The 27,173-nt window shown below is 39.8% G+C and overlaps 2 protein-coding genes and 1 long non-coding RNA gene across 3 annotated transcripts in view; all 3 read right to left on the reverse strand.

The window, feature by feature from the left end:
* Positions 1 to 55: 55 nt before the first annotated feature.
* LOC138945306 (uncharacterized) overlaps positions 56 to 27,173 on the reverse strand; it is an 87,488-nt gene continuing 60,370 nt past the window's right edge. The window contains exons 3-9 of the mRNA XM_070316723.1: positions 7,166 to 7,324; positions 5,636 to 5,772; positions 4,762 to 4,861; positions 4,122 to 4,222; positions 2,956 to 3,119; positions 1,662 to 1,802; positions 56 to 1,210 (exon numbers count right to left, since the gene is read on the reverse strand). Coding sequence (XP_070172824.1) covers positions 1,101 to 1,210; positions 1,662 to 1,802; positions 2,956 to 3,119; positions 4,122 to 4,222; positions 4,762 to 4,861; positions 5,636 to 5,772; positions 7,166 to 7,324 — 912 coding nt within the window. The 3' untranslated portion in view covers positions 56 to 1,100. The remainder of the gene's footprint in view (positions 1,211 to 1,661; positions 1,803 to 2,955; positions 3,120 to 4,121; positions 4,223 to 4,761; positions 4,862 to 5,635; positions 5,773 to 7,165; positions 7,325 to 27,173) is intronic.
* On the reverse strand, positions 9,192 to 14,682 carry LOC138945298 (uncharacterized). The gene has a single exon (XM_070316717.1). It carries the CDS (start codon positions 14,138 to 14,140, stop codon positions 12,515 to 12,517), a length of 1,626 nt encoding a protein of 541 aa, XP_070172818.1. The 5' UTR covers positions 14,141 to 14,682; the 3' UTR covers positions 9,192 to 12,514.
* Positions 25,832 to 26,741, reverse strand: LOC138945923 (uncharacterized). Its single transcript, XR_011449131.1, has 3 exons — positions 26,670 to 26,741; positions 26,356 to 26,397; positions 25,832 to 25,903 (listed from the first exon to the last, which is right to left on the reverse strand). It is a non-coding gene; the product is annotated as an uncharacterized lncRNA (long non-coding RNA).

Here is a 27,173-nt window from a genome sequence, read left to right on the forward strand (position 1 = left end):
AAACAACATTTATCCAAGTTTTGCTTTACTTTTATTTATTAAATACTGTATATGCATGTGATTCAGCACATCACACATATTTTTACAACAGGTACATAATTATTAACTAAGAAGTTTTTGCAAAAAAATCTTGCATAAAATATTTTAATTCTTCATTTAATCATGAAATGCCAATTATGATGCTAGCAATCAATTCAATGCATGCCGACTCTGCACACATGGGCTAAAAAGTCATCTGCTTACAAAAATCTATTTCAACAACTCCTCATCCTCTGTACTCGATGACTATACACGCTAATTGCTTTACCAACAGCTGGAGACATGCTAAATTAAGTTCCCTGCAAAATATTGTGGTCTAGGACCCCTTCAATGTTGAGATATGTTAATTTTCATTTTGATCTGGATCGTCCTATTTATAGATTTGGCAACACATGCGCTGTTGACGCAAGGGAGAGAACTCCGTGTCGTTGTTGACATCCTCACTTTTTCAGAGGCTAGAACAAGCTGAAATGCACGTATATGGTCCGCGCATGACGACATATCGTCATTATATGGTCTTATGGTGCGTTTGACATCGATTGTGGGCAAACTATACTTTGTAAACATGGGAGTAAGTTTGTAAGCCTTTAAGGAGAGGGGATGCAATGTAAAGAAAATCATCAATATTAATGTGATGAAGGTGATACATTTCTCTTTTTGAAGAGAAAACAACTTGTAAAATTTTTTGACAATATATGTTGCATAGGAATTCTTCAGACACACACTAACTAACAAATTAAATAAGCAAAATGTAATTTGAAATACAAGATCTGGATTTGTGAGGTACATGTACTTGTGTACAACCCAGATGGAATTTGAAAAAGAATTGTTTTAGTGCTAAATATTCCCGCTCGGACAGTACTGTTTACATTTAATCCTTCAGGAAACATGGGTTGTACACGAACATCATCATCTTGACTATGACTAGTCCAAAGCGTGATGCAGCAAAGGGAAAGGTAACATAAAACACAGTATCACAGCCCAATCACAAAATATTTAGGAGTAAACTCATTTATTTTACAACCACTAGCACATTCTCTCTTTATAACACTCTATACATCTTACAAAGGGCAGTCATTGACTTCTGGCCACATTTTGATCAGAGGTTCTTGTTCTTGCTTCTGCTCCAGAAAAGGTGTCATCCTCCCGTCAAATAGACCGAATATTCCACCTGCAACACACAGTGACACACGTGTAGGAAATGCAGTGATAGTGCATTCAAATATGTCACACACACACACACACACACACACACACACACACACACAAAACAAATTTGTAGGAAATGCAGTGATGGCGCATTCAAATATGTTGATCACACACACACACACACACACACACACACACACACAAAACAAATTTGTAGGAAATGCAGTGATGGCGCATTCAAATATGTTGATCACACACACACAAGAAATGTTTCAGTGATATTTGACACAATCAAACATCCAATGGATGACGCACGCATACACACACACACATTCACACATCTATACACAGGAAACCACTCACAGAATATAATGTACGTAGCATCCCCCAAAGTAATTGCATCAATATTTTCAGGACATCCAGTTTACACAAAGCTTTACATTACTTATGCTAATGTCAACTAGCTCCTATACCTGTGTGAAGAAAGAGAACGCGACGTCCCTGGAAGGCGCCTGGATTGTTATGAATCTCGCGCACCATACCTAGAGCAGTTTTCCCACTGTACACCGGGTCCAGAAGGATGGCCGTCTCCATTGCCACTTGCTGGATAAACTCTGCAAAAAGCGCGATGAGGGTAAGCTAAGGTAAACAGGGGTGGGACTTTTCCGCGAATACGCGGATTTATGCAGACACAACTTACGAATTCCGCTGGAGTAATCTATTTTTCCGTGCCCCATTTTATCACAGTATCTATAACTTGTTGACTGAATGATATGGAGAGAAGTGAAGATGGAACGGAACACTGGAGGCTTGAGAGTTAAATTGTGCTGACTGAAAACTCCTGATAACTAATAGTAATTTTGAGCTTCAATGCATTGGGGTGTCACTTGGATCATACTTTTGCCAGTATTGGTTATGGATACATGGTTCATTACGTAAATATGCACCATTACAATGTTACCAATGTTGTGTGAAAGGTTTTGTTTTAGTTTGGTATTTTTTTTTTGGGGGGGGGGGGGGGGGGGAGGGGGTGGGGAGTGAGGAGAATGTTTTTTTTACCTGATCCAACCAAGTTGAATTTTAGTCTCAGAATGCACCAGATTGTACAGATTTTAATGTACCATTTAAACAAAATTTGGGGGAGCATGCCCCCGAACCCCCCTAGAAAAAAGGGATTTCCTTTTATTTTTATCACAAGAGAGTCCCACCCCTGGTAAGGTAAGATAAGGAAAGATAATGTAATGATGATAGTGTTGTTTTACGCCCTCGTGGTGAAACCATTGGGGGCATGTTCCTGGGTGTTGCCCCAACTTTGGATGAGATATGGGTGTATGCTGGGGTGTAATCAGCCATGCCTGCACTTGTGGCCAAGGTTGGACATGGATACTAGGTGTAATCAGCCATGCCTGCACTTGTGGCCAAGGTTGGACATGGATACTAGGTGTAATCAGCCATGCCTGCACTTGTGGCCAAGGTTGGACATGGATACTGGGTGTAATCAGCCATGCCTGCACTTGTGGCCAAGGTTGGACATGGATACTATCTGAGTCTGCGCATAATGTTGACTCTTGTCCGTCCCTGCCTGGATTCGAACGTATGACCCTTGGATCAAAAGTCCAGTGCTTGACCACCTGATCTACCCGGCCCCAGGGGAGGAAAGGTATGGAAAAATAATGTTGGCCATTTTGAGATGGGCACAATTTCTAAGAAGATTTTGTTTCTTACTTTAGTCTTTTACAATGTTATGGACCAATCTTCTTCATTTACCAAGTTCGTCTTCAGTAGAGATGCCGTAACCTTTGCCCTTGTGTCCGTCAATGACCCGCATCAGGTCCCGAGAGTTTAGGTGAGCCATGCCTACCTCTGCCAGCGTCTCGTCACAGTGGTCGTAAAAGTAAGTTGCGTTGTCACTCACAGCTATCGCATGTAACCTGCAGAATGTGATGAATCATGATACAAATCAGTTTGAAAAGACTACTGCATGTACCCAGCATAATGTGATGAGGACAATCAAGCTGAAAACATGCATAAGATATAGTGTGGCTTAAAGGTTTGCAAAGTAAACTGTGAAACATTAAAAACTGAACGACGCAATAAATGTTTAAGAAACGCACATCAGAAACTACTCTTTACTGAAGTATATGCACTCGACACACACGCTCTCCTTCTATCTCTGTCCCCCTTCAGTTGCTGTGAATGCCATGTTTTCAGAAACACCCTAATTTTCATTGAAAAATTTGTTTGAGTCCAGATTTTACATTCTAATCTATATATATATATACGACTTGTGTCTGTCTGTCTGTCTGTGTCCGCGATGCCAAGCCAAAGTTCTTGGTGGATCTTTTTCAAATTTGGAGACCGTATTCAGCTACACCCCGGACACAACCTCATCGATGAGATATTTCAACACGTGCTCTCAGCGCGCAGCGCTGAACCGATTTTGGTTTTTCGCGCGCAGCGCTGAACCGATTTTGATTTTTCTCTCGATCCATTCCCAGTAACTCTTCCTTATCTTCTCCAGTGTTTTCAGCCGCGTTTGTCTCCCTTCCTCCGTGCGGTGCGCCGGGTATTCGGCTCAACTTCTTCCCGGCGCAGCCGTACCCGGCGAAGCGGGTATTCATTTAGTTGTATATATAGCACTTTCTGATCGGTGTCTTTGTGTTTGCTCCATAAGTAATTGTGGTGCCAAAAGAAAATGTTCATGTTTATGCACAATGAAATGGGCATTAAAGTTTTCTTATCAGTTCTTACATTATAGGTCACTGGCCTTCACAATAAAATATGTGTCAGTGTCACACCACCCCCACTCAACCCTCATCTCTCTTATATACTGTTTCCCATCTGTTGCATTTCTTTTATTTCTTAGTACAGTATACATGTACCATTTTTTATACCTGTACTTGTAGTAGCTTTCAAATCATGGTAGAACTCACCTAAGTTTTCCATTTGTCAGGTAATTACCAAGAGCCAGGCCTGTTGCAGTGCCCCCACTGCCACAGGCGAACACCAGGTCATCAAAATTATCTAACGCACCCTGCAAGAGATCAAAATAATTCAGTCACGGCAGAAAATGTAGGGTAAGGGTGAATTAAGACAAGATCTGACAAGCAACGATTTGAATAAAAAAGCAGCTGGTAGCTTGCGTAAGTTGAAGAGAGCACAAATCTCATGCCAGAGAATAGTCTCTGCACTCATGTCATCAATAATCTTCTACCTGATAAACTCCCATGCAAGGGTATAACAAACATACAGAAGAAATTGTCATGTTGGTTCCGAATTTTTTTTCAATTAAAAAACACCACATGCAATTAATTAACAACCTTTAAAATTACATTAGCAAGTCATTTATTTTCCACACTGAAAAATAAAACAGTTTACTGTTTGAATAAGCTGATGACAGCAGAAACCTGGTTCGAAATGAATAATGACTATTGTCACTTCAAACCTTTCATTCTCAAATTGTTCTTCACAAATATACATGCATGACAAATATTTTTAGGAAAAAACTGCCATGCCAGTTCTCCTTTGAATCAAGATAAAAGGCTTTTTTCGCTTTTATTTGTGTTCATCTACCTGTTGCATAAGTTCTTCAAAGACAGTGATGTAACCAAACAGGCCTGTCTTGTTGGAACCTCCGACGGGTATCAGGTAACTGTCTTCTCCACTCGCTGTGCTGAAGAATGAATTTAGGCCTAAAAAAAAAATAGGTGTGGTTACGGTAACCCGACCTACCCTATTTTTAGGGGCCGATCCTATAACTTTTTATTACATTTGTCAAAAAAAAAAAAAAAAAAAAAAAAAAACCGAGTGCAAAAAGCGCAATGAAAGTGAAAGCGCCCGTGTCGCACACTTATTTCCCTGTCAAGTAGGTTTAATTTGTACACTTTAGAAAAAAAAGTTAAAAAAAAAAAAAAAGTGATTGCCTACCTACCTACCCTATTTTTTTTGGCTATGTTACCGTAACCACACCTATTTTTTTTTTTTGGCCTTATGACTATGAAAGGGCCCAGTGGGGACAGTGCTCAATGCTAAGATCAATGTTTTATCAAAGACAAAAATAACAAAGTGTATGCAGATACATATCAACAACAACAACAAAGCTTTCTGGAATGTTCTTGTGTGCAAACAGTAGTTCCCTTGCAAACAAATACAGTAATTATGCAGGTGCCTGTTCACACTCACACGTACATTCAAAACTTCCCGCATTATACCTTTGGTTTAAATGTCACATCCTTGTAAATACATGTACACACACACACACACAGAAACAAACACACACACACAGACATTGACACAGACAGACAGACTCAGACAGACAGACAGACACAGACACACACAGACAGACACAGACACACACACAAATTTGCAAACAGACACACACACACAAATTTGCAAACAGACACACACACACACACACACACACACACACACACACACACAAACTCACTTAATTTGCTGAGCAAGCTGTTCCATTCTGGGTTTGAGGTGTGTGAGGAAGGGGTTTCTCCTCGGAACCAGGTAGATATGAGATCCACACAGACGATCCAACAACATGTTACCCTCACAGCCTGCACTCTTCACATCCTGATAACAACATACACACACATAATTACAACAACAACATGCACAGAAACAACAACAACAACAACAACAATATGCACAGAACTAGCGATATCATTTGATGCTCTCAGTCGCTAACAACAACAACAACGACAACAACAATATGCACAGAACTATAGCGATATTATTTGATGCTCTCCATTGCTAACAACAACAACAATATGCACAGAACTACATGTAGCGATATCATTTGATGAGCTACTAATAATATGCAAAACTTCTTTCGAATTGTTGACAACTTTGCCATCATTTTAACATAACTGGCAATCTTTTTTTCACGGTTGGGGAAATTTGAGTCATCATCTCAGATCTGGCCAGGCTTTACACGGGATAACCATCGCCCCTGTTGAACCCAGTCATTATAAGCCTGGGTGTTTTCTGTGAAGACTGTGAATTTTGATTCAGTTAATAGGGCGGGGATGTAGCTCAGTCGGTAGCACGCTGGATTTGTATCCAGTTGGCCGCTGTCAGCGTGAGTTCGTCCCCACGTTCGGCGAGAGATTTATTTCTCAGAGTCAACTTTCTGTGTCCGAACACCCCCGTGTGTACACGCAAGCACAAGACCAAGTGCGCACGAAAAAGATCCTGTAATCCATGTCAGAGTTCGGTTGGTTATAGAAACACGAAAATACCCAGCATGCTTCCTCCGAAAGCGGCGTATGGCTGCCTAAATGGCGGGGTAAAAAACGGTCATACACGTAAAATTCCACTCGTGCAAAAAACACGAGTGTACGTGGGAGTTTCAGCCCACGAACGCAGAAGAAGAAGAAGAAGAAGATTAATTTCTTAATTGACACTGGTGGCAATCTGTGAAAGTGATTCATGACAACAAAATCTCACCCTGCACAGAAAGCACCCCGACTTGATTTTGTGTATGTGTCAAAGTGGAGGTGTGGTCTTCACACTTTCTACCCCACCTATGTTGACCAAGTTTTCTTTTAGCCGAGACCAGCTGTGCTGCAGCAGGTCACTCAGAATTGTAGTAAATGTGTATCAACACGTTGGAATGCAGGCGTTAGATCAACGTAACAGGAAGCGACTGAAGTGATGTCCGTACCAGGTCAGATAGAGCCATATGAGTGGGTACGGATATATCCATACCTGGGAGACAATGAGTTAAGCGATGTAAAAGTCTGACCAAACTTGTGATGGTGAGCCGAAAACAAAAACAACAAAAGCAACAACAAAATGTGCGTTCACACACAACGAAGAGAGCCAGCACTTTCCAGATTTAACACTGTGCCAGCTTCATTATCGCACTGAATATTCTCAAAATGTACACTCTTCTTTCAGTATGTGACATCACTTCCACAGGGCTATATCTAGAGTATGCCAGAAAGCTTAATGAAACACTTACAGTTGCATCTGTTCGAAGGAAGAGATGTGGTGTCAACCCTAGCTGTCTCGCAGCAAGCGCCACTGCTCTGCAATGATTGGACTGCAACCCTCCGCATGTGATCACATGACGGCATCCTTGTTCCAGGGCGTCTGCCATCAGAAATTCAAGTTTCCTCACCTAGGAAAACATTATCACAAATATTCATCACATCCAAAAGTCACAGTGCTCAGCAAAAGCGTATTTGAGTGGAATGTTTACCGGTAAATGAAAGTGAATTTTTTTAAATATGTATATAAACTCAGAGGCAAAAGAAACGCAAATGCTACAGTGAAGATGGCTTACCCATGAATTTTAATGTCGAATTAATTATTTCGGGTTAACAATAACAAGGAAACGAATTGACCGATACAAAAACCATACGGAAAAGTGTATTGGGATGAGAGCATGACGTGCCATGTTCCACTGAACACTGTTTGAAGACTGTTGAAAGTCAAAAGCGTGTTGCTCCTCCCTGGGCGTTGATGACTGTGGCGCACCTCCGGTACATGGAGAGGACGAGGTGATTAATTTGCTGCTGAGGGACCTGAGCCCACACCTGGGTCACGGCAGCACGCAGTTCTGCTGCTGTGCAGGGTCTCCGGGCAAGGCCATTAATCCTTCTTTGCATGATGTCCCAAAAGTATTCGATTGGGTTGAGATCCGGAGATCGAGCAGGATGAGGCAGAAGGTTGACGTTGTTGTGACGCAGGAAGTTCTGGGTAGCACGTGCAGTATGGGGACAGACATTGTCTTGCTGGAACAGGCAGTTCCGGTCCCTCTGGACAAATGGAACCACATAGGGACGCAGGACTTGATTGATGTAGCGGTCTGCATTGATACCATTCCCACGACCTTGGCCGACGTTCTGAAAGACGACAGGTCCCACTCGCTAATTGACACCTATGGCGCCCCATATCATGACGCTGGCACCTCCCCATCGATCATGCTGTAAGATGTTATTGTTAACAAACCGCTGTCCATGTTTTCGCCAGATCCGGACACGCCCATCGCCAGGTTCCAGGCAAAAGCGCTTCTCGTCCGAAAAAAGAACTCTCCGCCAGTCCCGATGGCGCCAGTGGGCATGCCCAGCTGAAAAAGTACCACACGATGTACTATAGTATACTATAGTAAACTATAGTAAATGTACCCTGTACTATAGTAAACTATAGTAAATGTACCCTGTACTATAGTACATACCGTAGTACATGGTACTTTGTACTATAGTACTGTGAAGTAAATGTACCCTGTACTATAGTACTTTGTGGTACAGTAGAGTACTTTGTACTTTGTACTATGGTACTTTTTAGTGAATGTACTATAGTACTATAGTACCTAGTACTTTGTACTATGGTACTTTTTGTGAATGTACCATGTACTACAGTAGTACTATAGTACCTAGTACTTTGTACTATAGTACCTAGTACTTTGTACTATGGTACTTTTTTGGAATGTACCATGTACTACAGTAGTACTATAGTACCTAGTACAAAGTACTATGGTACTTTTTAATGAATGTACCATGTACTATAGTATTACTGTAGTACCTAGTTATTTGTACTATGGTTCTTTGGTCTGTAGTACTCCTGTATAGTATACCGTCGTACATTTACCGAAGAAGCGTGTAGCATGTTTGTATTACTTTTAATCATTTTTAAAACAATTTTGTTCAGGTTATAGGTAAATAAAAGAACACATTTTTCATTACATATTTTCATAAGTTTGTTTATTGTGTTTTAGACCCTTTGTGTGTGTGTGTGTGTGTGTGTAAATTGAACTCTTTGTTTCGGATGACACAAGACATTTTTTTACATTTTCCAATTGCAAGTAAAATTGATATAAATTCCTGTTGAGATAGTTTGTGCACGCTCACGCCCATGCGCGTACACACACACAAACACACACGCACACACACAAACACACACACACACACACACACACACACACACACACACACACACACACACACACACACACACAATCTCTCTCAATCGTACAAATTAAAAGAGTAGAAGTTCTTTTCTGCTTCCCCACAAGATGTTGCTGTATTGAACTAGTACTGGCATTGTTATAAATACATTCATGATTATTTTTCTCCTCTGAACATCATGTATTAGAGAAAATACATATTTTTGGGAGAAAGACCAGAGCACAGATTTTTGAAACAGACACTCCCAAGCCACTCGCATTGCACAATTTAAATGCACAACTTACACGCATTTGGCACACACCTTGTTCTCATCACTTGTACAAAAATAAAAAGGATAAAAATGGTTAAAATGTTGCGGTAAAACGCCACAAACCAGCTGACAATACAATTGTTGGCTGGTACCGCCGCACACCAAGGGAAGAGAGGCGCAAAAACCCTGCAAGTCACCCAATGTACCCTTGGGGGCTCTTGCCTCCCTCTTCCCTACCAGCCAGAAGTAAGAGACACAAGCGCCCAGCAAGTCACCCAATGTACCCTTGCCGGCTACTTGCCTCATTCCTCCTAACTGGTTTGATGTAACGGCCTGTCCAGTTAAAAAGATGCAAGCTGAACATCATGTATTAGAGAAAATACATATTTTTGGGAGAAAGACCAGAGCACAGATTTTTGAAACAGACACTCCCAAGCCACTCGCATTTCACAATTTAAATGCACAACTTACACGCATCTGGCACGCACCTTGTTCTCATCACTTGTACAAAAATAAAAAGGATAAAAATGGTTAAAATGCTGCGGTAAAACGCCACAAACCAGCTGACAATACAATTGTTGGCTGGTACCGCCGCACACCAAGGGAAGAGAGGCGCAAAAACCCTGCAAGTCACCCAATGTACCCTTGGGGGCTCTTGCCTCCCTCTTCCCTACCAGCCAGAAGTAAGAGACACAAGCGCCCAGCAAGTCATCCAATATACCCTTGCCGGCTACTTGCCTCATTCCTCCTAACTGGTTTGATGTAACGGCCTGTCCAGGTAAAAAGATGCAAGCTGAACATCATGTATTAGAGAAAATACATATTTTTGGGAGAAAGACCAGAGCACAGATTTTTGAAACAGACACTCCCAAGCCACTCGCATTTCACAATTTAAATGCACAACTTACACGCATCTGGCACACACCTTGTTCTCATCACTTGTACAAAAATAAAAAGGATAAAAATGGTTAAAATGCTGCGGTAAAACGCCACAAACCAGCTGACAATACAATTGTTGGCTGGTACCGCCGCACACCAAGGGAAGAGAGGCGCAAAAACCCTGCAAGTCACCCAATGTACCCTTGAGGGCTCTTGCCTCCCTCTTCCCTACCAGCCAGAAGTAAGAGACACAAGCGCCCAGCAAGTCACCCAATGTACCCTTGCCGGCTACTTGCCTCATTCCTCCTAACTGGTTTGATGTAACGGCCTGTCCAGGTAAAAAGATGCAAGCGTCCTGCAAGTCACCCAATGTACCCTTGCCAACCACTTGCATCCTTCCAACTATTATGAAATTACTCTCAGACATCAGACATTGATAAATGATTCCTTACAGTTACACTTGTTAAAATATTATTCAACACATTAACAAGAAGAGCAAACGCTCGATCGAGTCACTTTCGCAGTTCTGAATATTATATGAGGCATCAGATGGACAGGAAGAAATTGCTATTCACAACACAATGAGTCACGTTCACATAAAATTTGAGCCCGGTCACTTTTATAGTTTCCGAGAAAAGCCCAACGTTAAGTTGTGTGTTGCCGAACAGAAAAGGCTAGTTATCTCCCTTGTTTTTCTGATAACGTTCGTAAAAGGCTACAGATGTAAATACTTTGATGTAAAGAATAATCCTACAAAGTTTCAATCACATCCGATGAACTTTGTCAAAGATATAAAATGTCTAATTTTTCCTTTGACGCTGACCTGTGACCTTGAAAAAGGTCAAAGGTCAACGAAACCATCGTTAAAGTGTAGAGGTCATTGGAGGTCACGACTAAACAAAATATGAGCCCGATCGCTTTGATAGTTTCCGAGAAAAGTCCAACGTTAAGGTGGTGTCTACGGACGGCCGGCCGGCCGGACAGACTAACACTGACCGATTACATAGAGTCACTTTTTCTCAAGTGACTCAAAAAATACAAAAGTCATGTTAGTTATGAGATAAATACACATATACAATTACCACCATTTCCTCTCTAAACAGATATGTTGTACTTGTTAAAACAAAGCAAAAGTAACATTTCTGAATAATGAATGTCAATGAAACGATTAATATGGTAATTGTACTAGTAGTCAATTTTTATTTTAGTCGACTACGATTGGCATTAATATACTATATAGAGACCATAAAACAACATTTTCAACCAAATCAAGTGTGACAAGTTGGGCTGATTACCATACGCCACAGCCTTTCGAAAACTGTAAGATTTAATATCAGCCACAATGGAAAATTGAGAGAGAGAAAAAGAGATATAGAGGAAATCTGGCATTTATGATAAGTGAATGAAAGGAGAAGGAATTTGTATTGCATTATTTCAAGTCCTATCCTAATGTGCTATTTTTTAGAAGCATACAATAATTTACCGCAATTATTTAAAGCAGGTACAAAAGCATTATTTTATTTGTGAGTTTCCTAGCACAGATGTGACCTTGAAAATGAACAAAAAGGTATGTAATGTAAATTGTATGTTTTTGACATTAGACGCAGATCAGTAAACTAGCTGAGTTAAAACAACAGGATCACACTTTGTCCTTGAAACTTTACATGGGTTGAGTAAGTAGACCTTTACCAAGCCTCGAGGTAAGAAAACCCCCAAAGTAAGTGAATTGAATATCTTAATCTATAAAAACATTTTAAATATCAACGTTCCACTTTTTCAATTTTACTAGCTAAACATACACTACTAAATGATATCACAGATTGCTTATTTGATCAAACATTATTATTAAAAAAATCGATATAGTCCCTTATGTGCATATTATGGAGTGAATGTGTATTATATGAAGATGTGTCGAAGTAGATAAAACAAATGTCTGTCTCGTTCTGTCTGTTTTTGTCTTTCACACACACACACACTCATTTACACACACACCCTCCATGAACTCCACATACCCTCAGCTTAGAAATAAAAACATAACAAATCAATAATTTATAAAGTTCTAAAATTTCAAGGTAAGATCATGTTTGCTGATTTTCTCCTTGTAGATAGGTTTTGATACCAACAACAGTGACTTGGAACACTACTCATTGAACACACAAGTTAGTAAATATTTTTGTGGGTGTGCAGGAAAACACACACACACACACACACACACATACACACACACGCACATACTCCACCCCCACTACAGTCACAGCCTTCAGAAAATTGTTTATATGATTGGGAGAAGATTCACAACATATTTTACATTATCTCTACTGCTTATGAACACACATTTATTTTTAACATCTTTAGCTTTACACATTCTCAACTGCCTTCTCTCATGAAAAGACAGGAAAAAGTCTGTTGTTTCAACATGGTTAGAGAAATTATCAAGCTGTAGTACAGCTGGCACTAGACTATAGTAAAAGATTATTAAATCCTGTTGACCATCATCGTTTATGTCAATTATCATCGAATGGATCACACCTTTCTCTCCTGTGTTTGTTGAAAAATACGAATTACATCGTTTAAAATCAGCTGAATAAATCAAAGTTGTGTACAGTAAGTTATTGATGATGCATCTTGAAATATCCAAGAAGTAATTTTGAGTGGGCCCATATGCATGCTGTTCTTGTTCTGTCAGGGACCTAAAAGATGTTTTACTCAGAATGATTATTTTTTCAGTCAGGTGATATGAACACTTAGTTTTGGTACATTTGCCAGTGAGGTTCTTCCACATTACAGTTACATCATCATTACAACTTTTGACCCAAAGGTTTAATTTTTTCATGATCAAAAAGCGCTGAGCAATTTGCATTGGCACAGCTCTCGTTCCGTTAAACAAATGAAACAATCTTCCAATAGCATCTTCAAACATAAAAGAGGAAAATCCACAAAGCGGACCCCAATCATGAACAGCCCCTGGCAAATGTATCAAAATATGGACATTGTACGTCACATGAACGACACCATACAGACGAGGCACCTGCTGTACAAACGAAACGAGCCAAAGTTTAGCGGTGTTAATGTCCTCTGCGGATACAGTTTCTTGCAACAGCAAGTGAATCGAACACACAAACAACATCCAGTGTTTCCAGAGTCGTGTTGGCAGAACTCCCTTCAGGAGAACAGGAGAGAGAAACAACAACCATGCTCTCCATTCGCATGCTTTCCAGTGCACGCGATCAGAAAGTTTCCGTGGTACCCTACCAATTTCGTCTGGAGTTTTCAAGTCAATTAACTCCTCGTCAATGCGTTTTTGTGCTGCCTCGGGTATGTGAAATTCTTCCGCAGCATTCTGCCCATCACACCACAAGCCAGTCATCTGTTTTGTCACACCCAGACACACACCATGCATGTACTCAGGAGGCACACCTTTCACAATATCAAACCCAGGGAGCATTATCAAAGGAGAGGGGCCTTTCACACCGCACACACTGTCTTCAGTACTGTCAAGAACTGTCTGTACGTGTTGCATTGTTTCCTGGTGTGTGCGTTCATCAAAGGTGTTGGCAGGTGTGATGGGATAGACACGTGCATGACCGCGCCCCTTAGGAACCACATCACCTGGGTGTGTGCAGTAGCCACAGCCATGTCGACCATTGAACTGCTTGAAGTTTTGCAGCATAGCTCTGGGTACTGCATCACATACACAGATTGCTGCAAACACATTGGATGAATGCACAACACCATGAACGTCTGTCCAGTCAATTGCTTGTGTGCTGAGTTGTTGCGTTTGATCGATGAAAGGTTTAAGAAATGTGTCCATGCGTGGTTTATTCTTGCTGAACCAGAGTGTGTGCAATATTACATGTTCCTGCCTGTCTGCGTGTGGAAGTTCATTGATTGTGCACATAAGGGGCCATATACAGACACAGCAGACGAAGAAAAAACTGGAGCTCCATCTGCAAAGAACTGAAGGGTGATGCTGTCTGCATCTTGGCAAACATTTGCTGTTCTCCCAACAGAGTACATCTCCCCCTCCCTGTTTTGTATGCTGTGCATGATTTTTTTCTGTAAGTTTTCACCTGAAAGTATGGCCGAAATTTGATCTCTCATTGGGAGAACAACAAAAAAGGAAGAAGTGTCCTTGCAGTCTTTCAATGTTGTGTACTGCTGACACTCGGGGCATGGTAATGGGAACACTTCTTCCAACCCTAGATAACACAAGCAGGCGGTGCAAAAAAAATGTACATCAATATTTTGAGTTTTGAAAAAAAGTTTGTCAAAAAAGTATTTCGTTTTGGGCAAGCACCCAGGGATGAGTAAGTTAAAAATGTCTAGCAAATCTTGTAGTGCGGTTTTCGACAGGCCATGGCGAATGGTGAATGCTAATATAAAGTGGGCAAGCTGGTTTTGGGTTAACTCCGTTCCCTTGATAGATGGGTCATCTTCTTGGTGAACCTAGAATAAACAAACAATCAAACAAAAAACATCAATGATGTATTTGTGATAAAATATTACAACAGATATCCGTTATATTTAATTTGATAAAAAAAAACACAAGTATGACTTTACAACACTCTAATACTGTCAGTATTCCTGTTATTGCCAGGGAAATGTGCTGACTGTCAAGGCAAACAATGATGGTCAAATCTGCATCAAGTGGCAATTATAGTTTGTCTAAAATACAAATAAAGCATATTTATTTTCCATACCAAAAACAGACCATAAGTAAATCATATACTCACATGTGGGTATATTATTGTCAAACTACAGTCTGAGAGGTACCTAATCTTGAACTGCTCATGATGATAAAGTCACTGAGACAAACGTCATTATTGAAACCCTTTTTATATTTAGTCAAGTTTTGACTAAATATTTTAACATCGAGGGGGAATCGAAACGAGGGTCGTGGTGTATGTGCGTGTGTCTGTGTGTGTGTGTGTCTGTGTGTGTGTGTGTGTAGAGCGATTCAGACTAAACTACTGGACCGATCTTTATGAAATTTGACATGAGAGTTCCTGGGTATGAAATCCCCGAACGTTTTTTTCATTTTTTTGATAAATGTCTTTGATGACGTCATATCCGGCTTTTCGTGAAAGTTGAGGCGGCACTGTCACGCCCTCATTTTTCAACCAAATTGGTTGACATTTTGGTCAAGTACTCTTCGACGAAGCCCGGGGTTCGGTATTGCATTTCAGCTTGGTGGCTTAAAAATTAATTAATGACTTTGGTCATTAAAAATCTGAAAATTGTAAAAAAAAATAAAAATTTATAAAACGATCCAAATTTACGTTTATCTTATTCTCCATCATTTGCTGATTCCAAAAACATATAAATATGTTATATTCGGATTAAAAACAAGCTCTGAAAATTAAATATATAAAAATTATTATCAAAATTTTGTTTTCGAAATCAATTTAAAAACACTTTCATCTTATTCCTTGTCGGTTCCTGATTCCAAAAATATATAGATATGATATGTTTGGATTAAAAACACGCTCAGAAAGTTAAAACGAAGAGAGGTACAGAAAAGCGTGCTATGCAGCATAGCGTAACCACTACCCCGCTCTTCTTGTCAATTTCACTGCCTATGCCGTGAGCGGTGGACCACGAGTATACGGTCTTGCTGCGTTGCATTGCGTTCAGTTTCATTCTGTGAGTTCGACAGCTACTTGACTAAATATTGTATTTTCGCCTTACGCGACTTGTTTTTTTTTTTGCTTTAAAAAAAGCAACTCTTGTAAATCTGTTTTACACAGCAAGCCGTTTAGTGTTCCCTATTTATCCCACATACCTAAGAGAGATACTCAAGAGATAATAATCTTTCAAATCACACGTGTGTATATCATGTAAATGAGATCATGTCAAGCAAGTCTAGCAGGGACCTGTTTTTGCCACTACTAATGATGCCACAGTCACCGAGACAAACATCATTGTAGAAAAAAAATGCCCGCTTCGTTAATTCCCCTCGGTGAATTTTTATAACAAACACGTCACGCCACACTTTCCATATTGTTTATTTACTTTGACGTAATAGATTGCACAAGGCTTCAGAAAAGATCGAGGTTCCAAAACAAGCGCCTTGAATGTCGCTGTGGGACGTTTTTAGTAAAATACACGCAAGTACAGTATGTAGTATGAGCAGAATACTACATGGGTTTGTGTCGTACCAGATTTACACTCGAGTCGTTGCTTTTTCAAATAGTGAACAGCTCGCTTTTGCTTTCATTTCAATATTTAAAAAAAACAACTCGTGTAAATCTGGTAAGACACAGCAAGCAATGTCATATTCTCTATGTACTGCATGTTTGTTTCACCAAGACTAGTATGCCAAAGAAACAAGCCCCAGTCCGCCTTGCATGAGGTTTTGAGAAAGATGGAATCATTTACAAAATAAGCAATTTTAACCTTATGGAGCACACTTGCAATAATATTTAGTATTGATCATTAAATGACACAGTTTCCTTAAATAGCTATTTTGCAAGCGTAAACCGCACACCAGTTCTTGTGGTTTATTAAATCATCGAGCCGTCGACGTGGTCCCATGTGAACAACTTTCCTTTTTTCACATATATAAGTGATGAATTAAGCTTGTTGTCAGTTTGTAGTAATGCGACTCTGTATCTTCAATAGCATATTGTGTATTTATGAATAAAAAAATATACAACAAATGACAGATTTTGTCACTGACCAATAATCTGCGTCTTCAAAGCAAATAACGGTTATTATAAAATGTATCTGTTTGGGCAATGGTAAGTTGCCCTAGGGAGTTCTCCAGCACTGAGTTTTAAACAAAAGGGTGTTTGTATTGTGCCAACAGCTGATGGTTTACGGGAGACGGAGTGTGGCTTAAAATTCTAGCCTATCATATAAAAAATGTTATACTAAGTGCAGAAGTAGAGGAGAGAAAGTGGAGAGAAAGCGAGCGGAATGAGAAGAGAGACAAACATCCAAACAAATGAAAATAAACCAGTCAATTAAAGGTTGCTGCTCTTTGCCACTTTGGTGACATTCATTTTTACTCTACTTATCTTTTTTTTATTTCATTATTCTTATCACTTATTTTCATAACTCCAGTGGAGATACCAATAAGTGTCGGTTATCTCCCTTGCACTTGTAGAATTAGAGATGGATACCGTGGAGATAAGAATTCCAATGTTGATTATCTCCCTTCAACTAATTGAATTAAATAATGAAGAGAGGGATAAAGATGACTGGAAAATTAGGGTAGAATCTGAGGCTGCACCGCCACGACACGGGCATTTGTCACCTTATGGGGGAAAATTCCTGTGAAGCGCCAAAGAATGTGGGGGTGATAAGTCACATGATTAGGGAGGTCATTGGTTATGCAAATTAGAATCGGGGGAAACACAGCAGTGGAAAATTCCATCAGCCCTTATCATAAACGCCCTTGTTCTCACAACAATGTTTAAATTCTAGTTATGTTGAATAAAGGGACATAATTACAATCTATATAAGTTAAATTGCTTACTAAGTAATGGGCCATCCACAGGAATACCATGTACATGAAACATTTTGAGTTTATCAATCAAAATGTTAAAGAAATTTGTTTGTATCACTGAAAAATGGTGAAGAAAGTGTAAGAGGTTCACATTTACATGTGTACATAACACTGTTTAAATCTTGAAATGCACAATCATTTATTCCAGTTTATGCAGTCACTTTGAAAAGAGAGTTCGTTTGGTCAACATTCTGATTATCTCCCATGAACGACCTCCTTAGTCTATGTATCTCTGTGATTGAGGATAACTCTGGTGTGACCAGTGTGCTTGTCTTCCCCTACCACTGAAAACGTCTGTCATGTGAGGGGAAAACAAAAATTCTCAATGCAATTTTTGTATAAAACATTTTAAGTTTAGTATTTTGGAATTTTCTTCTATGTTATTAATGAATATTTCGAGTATTTTGAGGCACTAAAAGTAGTTGGGTGCAAAGAACTACTTTCGTCTGGCTGCAGGAAAAGAGTGATTATTTTGCAATTCTGGAACTTTCTCGTCACTCCCGCCCACCACTCGAAAGCAGCAACAGGCGAAAACAGAGCTCTTCGAATTGTGGTGGCGTTGTATGCCGTTGTACCGTCTTTCCTGCGTTTAGTGCATTGTTTCTTATTCTTTGTTGCTAGTTAGTACCAGTCGTGTAATGGTGCTCAATTCCATTCACGAATATCAGGTATTTGTACAACTTTGTTTCGAGTGAACAGACTGGTTTTCTAGTGACGCTTTCCGTGATGGCGTGCCTTCGTAATAGTGCGGGAGCCGAACTCGAAGAAAATAAAGCTTGGGCTATGATCCTCATCTCTGGCCACTCGTTCGCCAGAAGATTTGGTGAATTTTTGGTTCATGACGAAGGTGTTTCGCCCAATTTTGGCCTCGGTACCTGCAAAGTCAATGTTTCAGGGAGAGGGGGTTTGAAAGTTGGAGACTGGGCAAGAAATCTGGGTCACGCGATGACGTCAGTTGGCAGGCCAGATCTGTTGCTCATAATGATTAGGGATAACGACATTAATTTGCTCTGAATGTTCAGCAGAGGAGATTTCCTCTCGGATTCTTGCCTTTGTGCCAGTGATTCAAGGGACCAGATTTGGGGTGCCGAACGTGATTTTTTGTCAACTCATGCCACGCTTTCCATCCAACAGGTACAGGTTCGATCGCAGGTACAATGCCAGTGCAAGTGATGTAAACCGTTTGCTTCGGCAGGGAGCTGCACTGCTCCCGAGTGTTTTGTTTTGGGAACATGATTTCCCAGATGAGAATCCAGCCAAGTATCAGCAGTTGCAAGCCAATATTTTGGCAGATGGGGTTCACCTTGCACCCTCAGGCCAGTTTAGAATGTATAAATCCCTCAGAAAGGCTGTCCTTCACAGTCGAATCTTCCTGAGACAAGCGCTTGGAACTGTACCCACGGAATACGCGCTATCTAAGCTTCATATTGATTGATTGATTGATTGAGAAAGTGAATTGTATGTGTGTTTTTAGAGGCGGGCAGAAATTGGTACTTGCGGGGTAACACTATAACAATGCTTTCTTCTCTGTTTTGGAAAACACTATGTCACTGGGTTGATACATGTGTATGATGTGTCACTGGGTAGATCAGGGCCTCACATCCACGTCGGACATCGGACATAATAATGAGGATGTTTTTTTCAAATGTCCTATACATTTTTCATGCAGGAGGACAAATGTCCTATTGTTTTTGTCACAAAGTGGTCAATGTCCGATTATTCTATCATTTGATCCGGACATCGTCAGTACTTCTCAATGTACAGTAGTTTGAATGCTAATTTATCGATGTATTGCGAAGCGATGTGTAGCAGACGAAATTAGACACTTTGTGCCTCTAGTACCAAAGAGTTTCCAAGGCTCGCAACTCGGAATGCTCGAAGCCAGTTGAGAGTTGCCTCCCTTCGCGCTTTCCCCGAAAATAACAAACATGCCGCCTAAACGAAAACTGATCCCAGAAAATGGACAGAAGAAATTGCGCTTCAAGTCCCTTCCCTCATCATCTGTCAGTAGCACGGAAACTGAGCTTCCTCCAGCCCCAGAGCAGTTAGAGCCCGATCGCCCAGGTGAGAATGTCGATCGCGATAGTCAAACATCGGAGCCGAAGAAAGACACTACCCCCTCCCTCGGCCTCACTCCCACGCGTAACTTCGTCTCAAGCTTGATGCGTGTGTACCTGGAGGGGCCAAAGGATGACATTCACAAGTCACAGTGGGTGGTGAAGGTTGTTGAAAAGTGGACATCCACGAGGAAGCGAATGCTCTTCAGCAAAAGAAAGGAACCAGCACAGTAGTTGAAGTTCAGAGACAGAAACACTGCACTGACTCGATGTAATTTATTTTATATTTTCTGTTACCTTTTTGCCAAGAAAAGTATTTTTGTTCTTTTACCCTCGTGCCAAGAAACTAGTCAAGTTTAATTATATTTACGTTTTGTTACGGGAAAAAAATTTCCTATTGATTTGTTTTTGTTCAGGACATTTGTCCTATGCTACCTCTCATGGATGTGAGGCCCTGGTTGATGCAGGTGTATTTTGTGTCACTGGTGATACATGTATATGATGTGTCACCGGGTTGAATGATACATGTATTTGATATGTCACTGGGATGATGCAGGTTTATATTGTGTCACGGGGTTGATGCAGGTGTATGATGTGATGCAGGTGTATTTTGTGTCACTGGGTTGATGCAGGCGTATGATACTATGATGTCTCATGCTGTAAAACCAACTTTTTTTTTTTTTTACAGGAAGACGCACCAAGTTTCGGGTTATGATGTTAATTGGTTCGATACTAAAAAAACACGAACGCGCAACATGTATTGATATAACTCCATATAACAGTTAAAGATAGTTTCGAAACTCTATATAGCAGATAACGATAGTTGCAAAACTCTATATAACATTAACATAGTTTCAAAACCCGAGACGAGGGCCGTGGTGTCTGTGTGTGTGTAGAGCGATTCAGAGTAAACTACTGGACCGATCTTTATAAAAAAATTTACATGAGAGTTCCTGGGAATAATATCCCTAGCCATGTTTTTCAATTTATCGATACATGTCTTTAATGACGTCATATCATATCCGGCTTTTTGTAAAAGTTGAGGCGGCACTGTCACACCTTTATTTTTCAATGCAATTGATTGAAATTTTGACTAAGCAATCTTCGACAAAGGCCGGACTTTGGTATTGCATTTCAGCTTGGAGGCTTAACAATTAATGAATGACTTTGGTCATTAAAAATCTGAAAATTGTAATTAAAATTATTTTTTTTATAAAACGATCCAAAAACAAATTTCTCTTATTTTTCATCTTTGTTTTATTCCAAAAACAATGTGTTATTTTCAAATTAAAAACAAGCTCTGAAAATTAAAAATATGAAAATTATGATTAAATTTAAATTTCCGAAATCGATTTAAAAACAATTTCATCTTATTCCTTGTCGGTTCCTGATTCCAAAAACATATAGATATGTTATGTTTGGATTAAAGGCACAGTGCAGCTCACAGCCTTCGTTTTGCGTTTTTGTTGCAGCTGAGTGCATTTACAAGTTCAATAATCCTCCTATGGTAGTAAAACAAACCCAAAACTACCGAACGACGACATCTGTGAAGCTCGACAGTTTCTTGTTCACGCGAGTGCATAAATTAACCTAGTTATTACGTGGTGTTTGGTCGGAGTTCGATTCAACTGAGTGATTCCGGCCGGCCTCCATTTTGTTTTACACAAACTCATGATGATGTCTGACATAGTTTGCTAGTGACGTGTCTTTTTGTGCATGATGTGGTGATCTACCTGATCTAAATTTAGATCCAAAAATAGGTCAAGACCAGCCGGGTCCGAGTACGAAATTAATTCGTAAAAAAATCGCAGTTCTTGACTCTTGAGTGCAAGTCAATGAAACTTGGTAGTTCTTCTAACGGATAGCTGCCTGAGGTATGACTAAATGCCACAGGGGCTCCGTGCACCTGGATTTGACAAGTTCAGTACCTTTAAAAACAAGCTCAGAACGTTTAAAAGAATAAAGATACAGAAAAGCACACTATCCTGCTAAATGTAACCGCTACCACGCTATACTGACTGGCTTGTCAATTTCACTGCGTTTTACACGTGCATGGGGATTGACTGTATTGTCTTGGTGAAAAAATGCAGTGCGTTCAGTTTCATTCTGTGAGTTCGACAACTTCACTAAATGTAGTAATTTGCATTACGCGATTTGTTTATTAGTCTTGTCACTTATTTTCATAAATCCAGGGGATATACCAATAAGTGTCGGTTATCTCCCTAGCACTTGTAGAATTAGAGATGGATACCGTGGAGATAAGAATGTCAATGTTGATTATCTCCCTTCAACTAATTGAATTAAATAATGAAGAGAGGGATAAAGATGACTGGAAAATTAGGGTAGAATCTGAGGCTGCACCGCCACGACACGGGCATTTGTCACCTATTGGGGGAAATTCCTCTGAAGCGCCAAAGAAAGCAAGGGTGATAAGTCACATGATTAGAGAGGTCAGTGGTCATAATTGGTTATGGAAATTAGAATCCGGGGAACACAGCAGTGGAAAATTCCAACAGCCCTTATCATAAACGCCCTTGTTCTCACAAGAATTTTTAAATTCTAAAGTTATGTTGAAGAAAGGGACATAATTACAATCTATATAAGTTAAATTGTTTACTAAGTAGTAATGACATCAGCAGAAATATGTGACCCTCCACCACGGAATGAGTCGCATGTCACCTTTGCATGATTTTCATATTTTTACATTTTCCTAAAGAGTTTTTTATGCTCTATCTACTGAAAAGAAAAGAGCGAAAATTGTTTTAGTTATAAGCCTGTGACTAAGGTGAGGGTCCAGACACTCCCCGGACTTATATTAAGCCTAGCGCAGAACCGCGCGAGGTGACATGCGACTCATTTTGTGGTGGAGGGTCACATATCATGTACATGAACAATTTTGAGTTTATCGATCAAATGTTTTGTATCACTGAAAAATGGTGAAGAAAGTGTAAGAGGTTCACATTTACATGTGTACATCACACTGTTTTAATTTTGAATTGTACAATCATTTATTTCAGTTTGAACAGTCACTGTGTAAAGAGAGTTTGTTTGGTCAACATTCTGATTATCTCCCATGCACTACTCCTTAGTCTCTTGTGATTGAGGATAACTCTGGTGTGTCCAGTGTGCTTGTCTTCCCCTGCCACTGAAAATGTCTGTCATGTGTGGGGATAACAACATTCTAATTATGAATGTAATTTTTGTGTTAAACATTTTAAGTTAGGTATTTTGGATTTTTTTCTGTGTTGTTAATGAATACTTTGAGGCACTAAAAGTAGTTGGATGCAAAGAACTATTTTCGTCTGGCTGCAGGAAAAGAGAGTGATTATTTTGCAATTCTGGAAACCCCCCCCCCCCCCCCCCCCATTTTCTGCCTATATAACAGATAACGATAGTAATATCAATTTGGCGCAATCTTTGACGTCAAAGCAAAGACATGTTATGCTAGAAAGTGTAGCGTGACATGGAAGTTCGAAAACTTCTACCAGTAGAAACAGTGTAGCGTAAAAGGGTTTCCATAATGACATTTGTCTCGGTGACTCTGGCATCATAAAGCAGGTCCCTGCCAAAATAGTTTGACATGACGCTCATTTACATGATATACATATGTGTGGTTTGAACGATATTGTTATTTTATGAATGGTCTCACTCACTTATGTTTGATAAAACATTTTTTTACAAGAAATAAAGTAAAATGTTTGATTACACAAAATTCACAGAATGTTAATTAGCAATTTACTTACTTCATCATCTGCATCCATTTCATCAGCAGCACTGTCTTCTTGAGTCTGGAAAATTAAATTGAATGTTACAGTGATATAATGCTACTATTTATTCAGTAGGAGCTGTTAACCTGTTTGTTTTGAAAACTGTTACATTATTTCTTGAAGCTTTTTTATTTTATTTTTACATAGATGGGGAATCAAGACGAGGGTCGTGGTGTATGTATCACGCCCTAGATCGTGGAACGCCTAGTTGTGTCCACCGCAGGCGCTACACACGATTATGTCCCCCGCAAGATAGTAGATGGTAGGTGTCTCCAAATTAATGGCTTAAAATAGTACTAGATAACCAGACTTCCTTGTATTAAAGTTTATATCATACAGACCGATACTTTTTCTTTGCATTGGATCAGCCAGTTTCTTACCATTTTATAGTCTCGTGTACTACAAAAGAGAAGAAATTTCACCAAGACAGGTCAGAAATACTGTCTCCCACGTTAAAAATGATATAATAACACAACACGGCCAACAGAAGGGCTTAAATCTTCTTGATTGTCAAAGTGTAACTACTTGTGGATACTGCTTTCCATATTTAAGTTTCAGCTTTGCTTAGGTTTGACTCACGATGGGTACAAAGATCAACAATGAAATTTAACGGGGTAAGATCCCCCGCAGCTTGGTCAAAAATGCGGGGGACCTTATCTGGTGTCTCCGGGGGACCTTACCCACTGAGAATCGAGTACCACAAAATAACGCTAGATTAGAGCAGCTTATCCGCGATGCTGGTGCCCCAAAACGCGCATACAAGTCTGCAAGGTATCGAAATTTGAACTGTGAGTATTAGAATAGTGATTCAAATGCTAGTTCTGGGTTAATTTGTAAGAAATTGAGACCTCTCTGCGTAATTTTCACGGACTTCGGCAGAAAATCGAACGCCACTGTTCACGAGTACACAACAAGACCTAAGTAAAATATTGTACTTACAGCCTATGCAATTCTGCTTCGGAATATCTATAATAGATAATGTGATCTTCCATAAAATACCTTCACATGGCAATTCTTTTGCGATATATCAAGTCTGCTTCCGCGTGCGGGGGACATAATCGTGTGTAGCGCCTGCGGTGGACACAACTAGGCGTTCCGCGAAAAGGAAATTACGTTTCAGCGAAAATAAACTATTGTCCGTGGCAAAAAAAAAGGTACATTAAATTACATGTATACTATTGTCTCTCTATCCATTATTTGTTTACACGAGAACTAAAAAAATATTAGTATACAAGAAGAGCAAACGCTCGATCGAGTCACTTTCGCAGTTCTGAATATTATATGAGGCATCAGATGGACAGGAAGAAATTGCTATTCACAACACAATGAGTCACGTTCACATAAAATTTGAGCCCGGTCACTTTTATAGTTTCCGAGAAAAGCCCAACGTTAAGTTGTGTGTTGCCGAACAGAAAAGGCTAGTTATCTCCCTTGTTTTTCTGATAACGTTCGTAAAAGGCTACAGATGTAAATACTTTGATGTAAAGAATAATCCTACAAAGTTTCAATCACATCCGATGAACTTTGTCAAAGATATAAAATGTCTAATTTTTCCTTTGACGCTGACCTGTGACCTTAAAAAAGGTCAAAGGTCAACGAAACCATCGTTAAAGTGTAGAGGTCATTGGAGGTCACGACTAAACAAAATATGAGCCCGATCGCTTTGATAGTTTCCGAGAAAAGTCCAACGTTAAGGTGGTGTCTACGGACGGCCGGACGGACAGACTAACACTGACCGATTACATAGTCACTTTTTCTCAAGTGACTCAAAAATGCTAAAATTCGTTTTCCTTCCGGGGGGCTTTGTCCCCCCAACGGGGCTCTGCCCCTGCACCCCGGCAGGGCCTGGGCGGCCCCTGGATCTCAGCCTATTTTGAGAGTTTTTTTCTATTTCGGAATTCCCATGCCTGCCGAATGCAAGAGCCACTTTCTGCACGAAATTCACACGAAAATAATTGTTGTCTGCATGCAGCCACCAAGTGTGGTCACACATGATTCCACTTGGTTATACCCAGTAACTCATCCATGAGGCCTTGCAAAGGGGCACGTTTACACTGTGTTCAACTTCAAGGCAGTTTCAATGAACACCTAATTAATTTGTCTTTTCCATAACAAAAAATGTTGGTAAAGCCAGGAATCATAATGGTCGCGGTGCTGGGCACCGTTGTATAGGAAAAATATTAACACTGATTGAAAATTGTCGAAGTACCAAGGAAACCTAAATGTCATCTATACCTCCTTCTGTATGCACTTACCCCTGGTATATTCCTCACACTTCCTTCACTTTCCTCACTGGCTGTTGACGAGGAAGGGGAGAACGGGTGTAACTAGAAAGACAAACATTAGCATAAGTGTTATTATAGAGCAGAAGTAACTGTAAGCGGTTAATTTTAAAAATGAATAAGGTATACCTGATTATATCACACCACCGAGTAAATGTTATGTGAAAATGCCGACAACCCCATTTTTCAATCCAATTGATAGAAACTATGGTCAAACATGATTTGACTTAGTCTGGACTATGGGATCGCACTAAATCTTGGAATTTTAAAAATTAACATTAAACTTTTTATTCATATTAAATGTTCACTTGAACAGTCTAGAGTGGCCTCATCATATTAATTGACCCTGTCAAGACCTCATACCATGGATGAACAGAGGTGAAACTTGTACATAGCTAGGTCACAACATCCATGGTACATAACATTTATTTTACAATAAAGAATGTATTTTTGTGATTCCAAAAAATTAACAGAAAATGATTCTGCCATTTACTTACTTGGTCATCTGAATATTCCTCAGGAGCACTTTCTTCTTGAATCTGGAAAATTAAATTGAATGTTGCAGTTATATGCTACCATTTATTTAGTGGGAGCTGTCAAGCTGTTTGTTTAAAAAAAAACTTTTACATTAATTCTTGAAGCTTTTCTTTCTGATTGTGTTGTACTTGTATGTCAAACATGCAACTTCTCACACACACACACACACACACACACACACACACACACACACACACACACACACACACACACACACACACATTAATTTTGTTTGTAGGGGCATTTGAAATATTGTTGTTTTTCATGCACTTACCCCTGGTATACTCTTCACACTTCCTTCACTTTCCTCACTGGCTGTTGACGAGGAAAGGCAGAACGGGTGTACCTAGAGAGAAACATACAAATAAATAGGGTAAGTCTGTTATACAAGAAAGCAAGTGTCATAACTTTTTAACTATTTAATTGTCTCCCAGGTACGGATATATCCGTACCCACTCATATGGCTGTATCTGGCCAGATACGGATATATCCGCTCAGACTGTTAGCTTCAGTCGCTTCCTGTAACGTCCATCTAACGCCTGCATGCATTCTGGCCTGTTGATACACAGTTCATCACAGTTACTACAATTCTTAGTGACCTGCTGCAGCACAGCTGGTCTCGGCTAAAAAAAAAAACTTGGTCCACATAGGTGGGGTAGAAAGTGTTAACACAAACACTGACCTTACATGTCAGTTAGTACATCAAAAATACCAGAGACAGACAGATAGAGATTTTAATTTAAGGCAATTTTACCCATTCTTGAGTCCACAAAATTCA

This window comes from Littorina saxatilis, linkage group LG13, assembly GCF_037325665.1.
Source record: "Littorina saxatilis isolate snail1 linkage group LG13, US_GU_Lsax_2.0, whole genome shotgun sequence".
NCBI lineage: Eukaryota > Metazoa > Mollusca > Gastropoda > Littorinimorpha > Littorinidae > Littorina > Littorina saxatilis.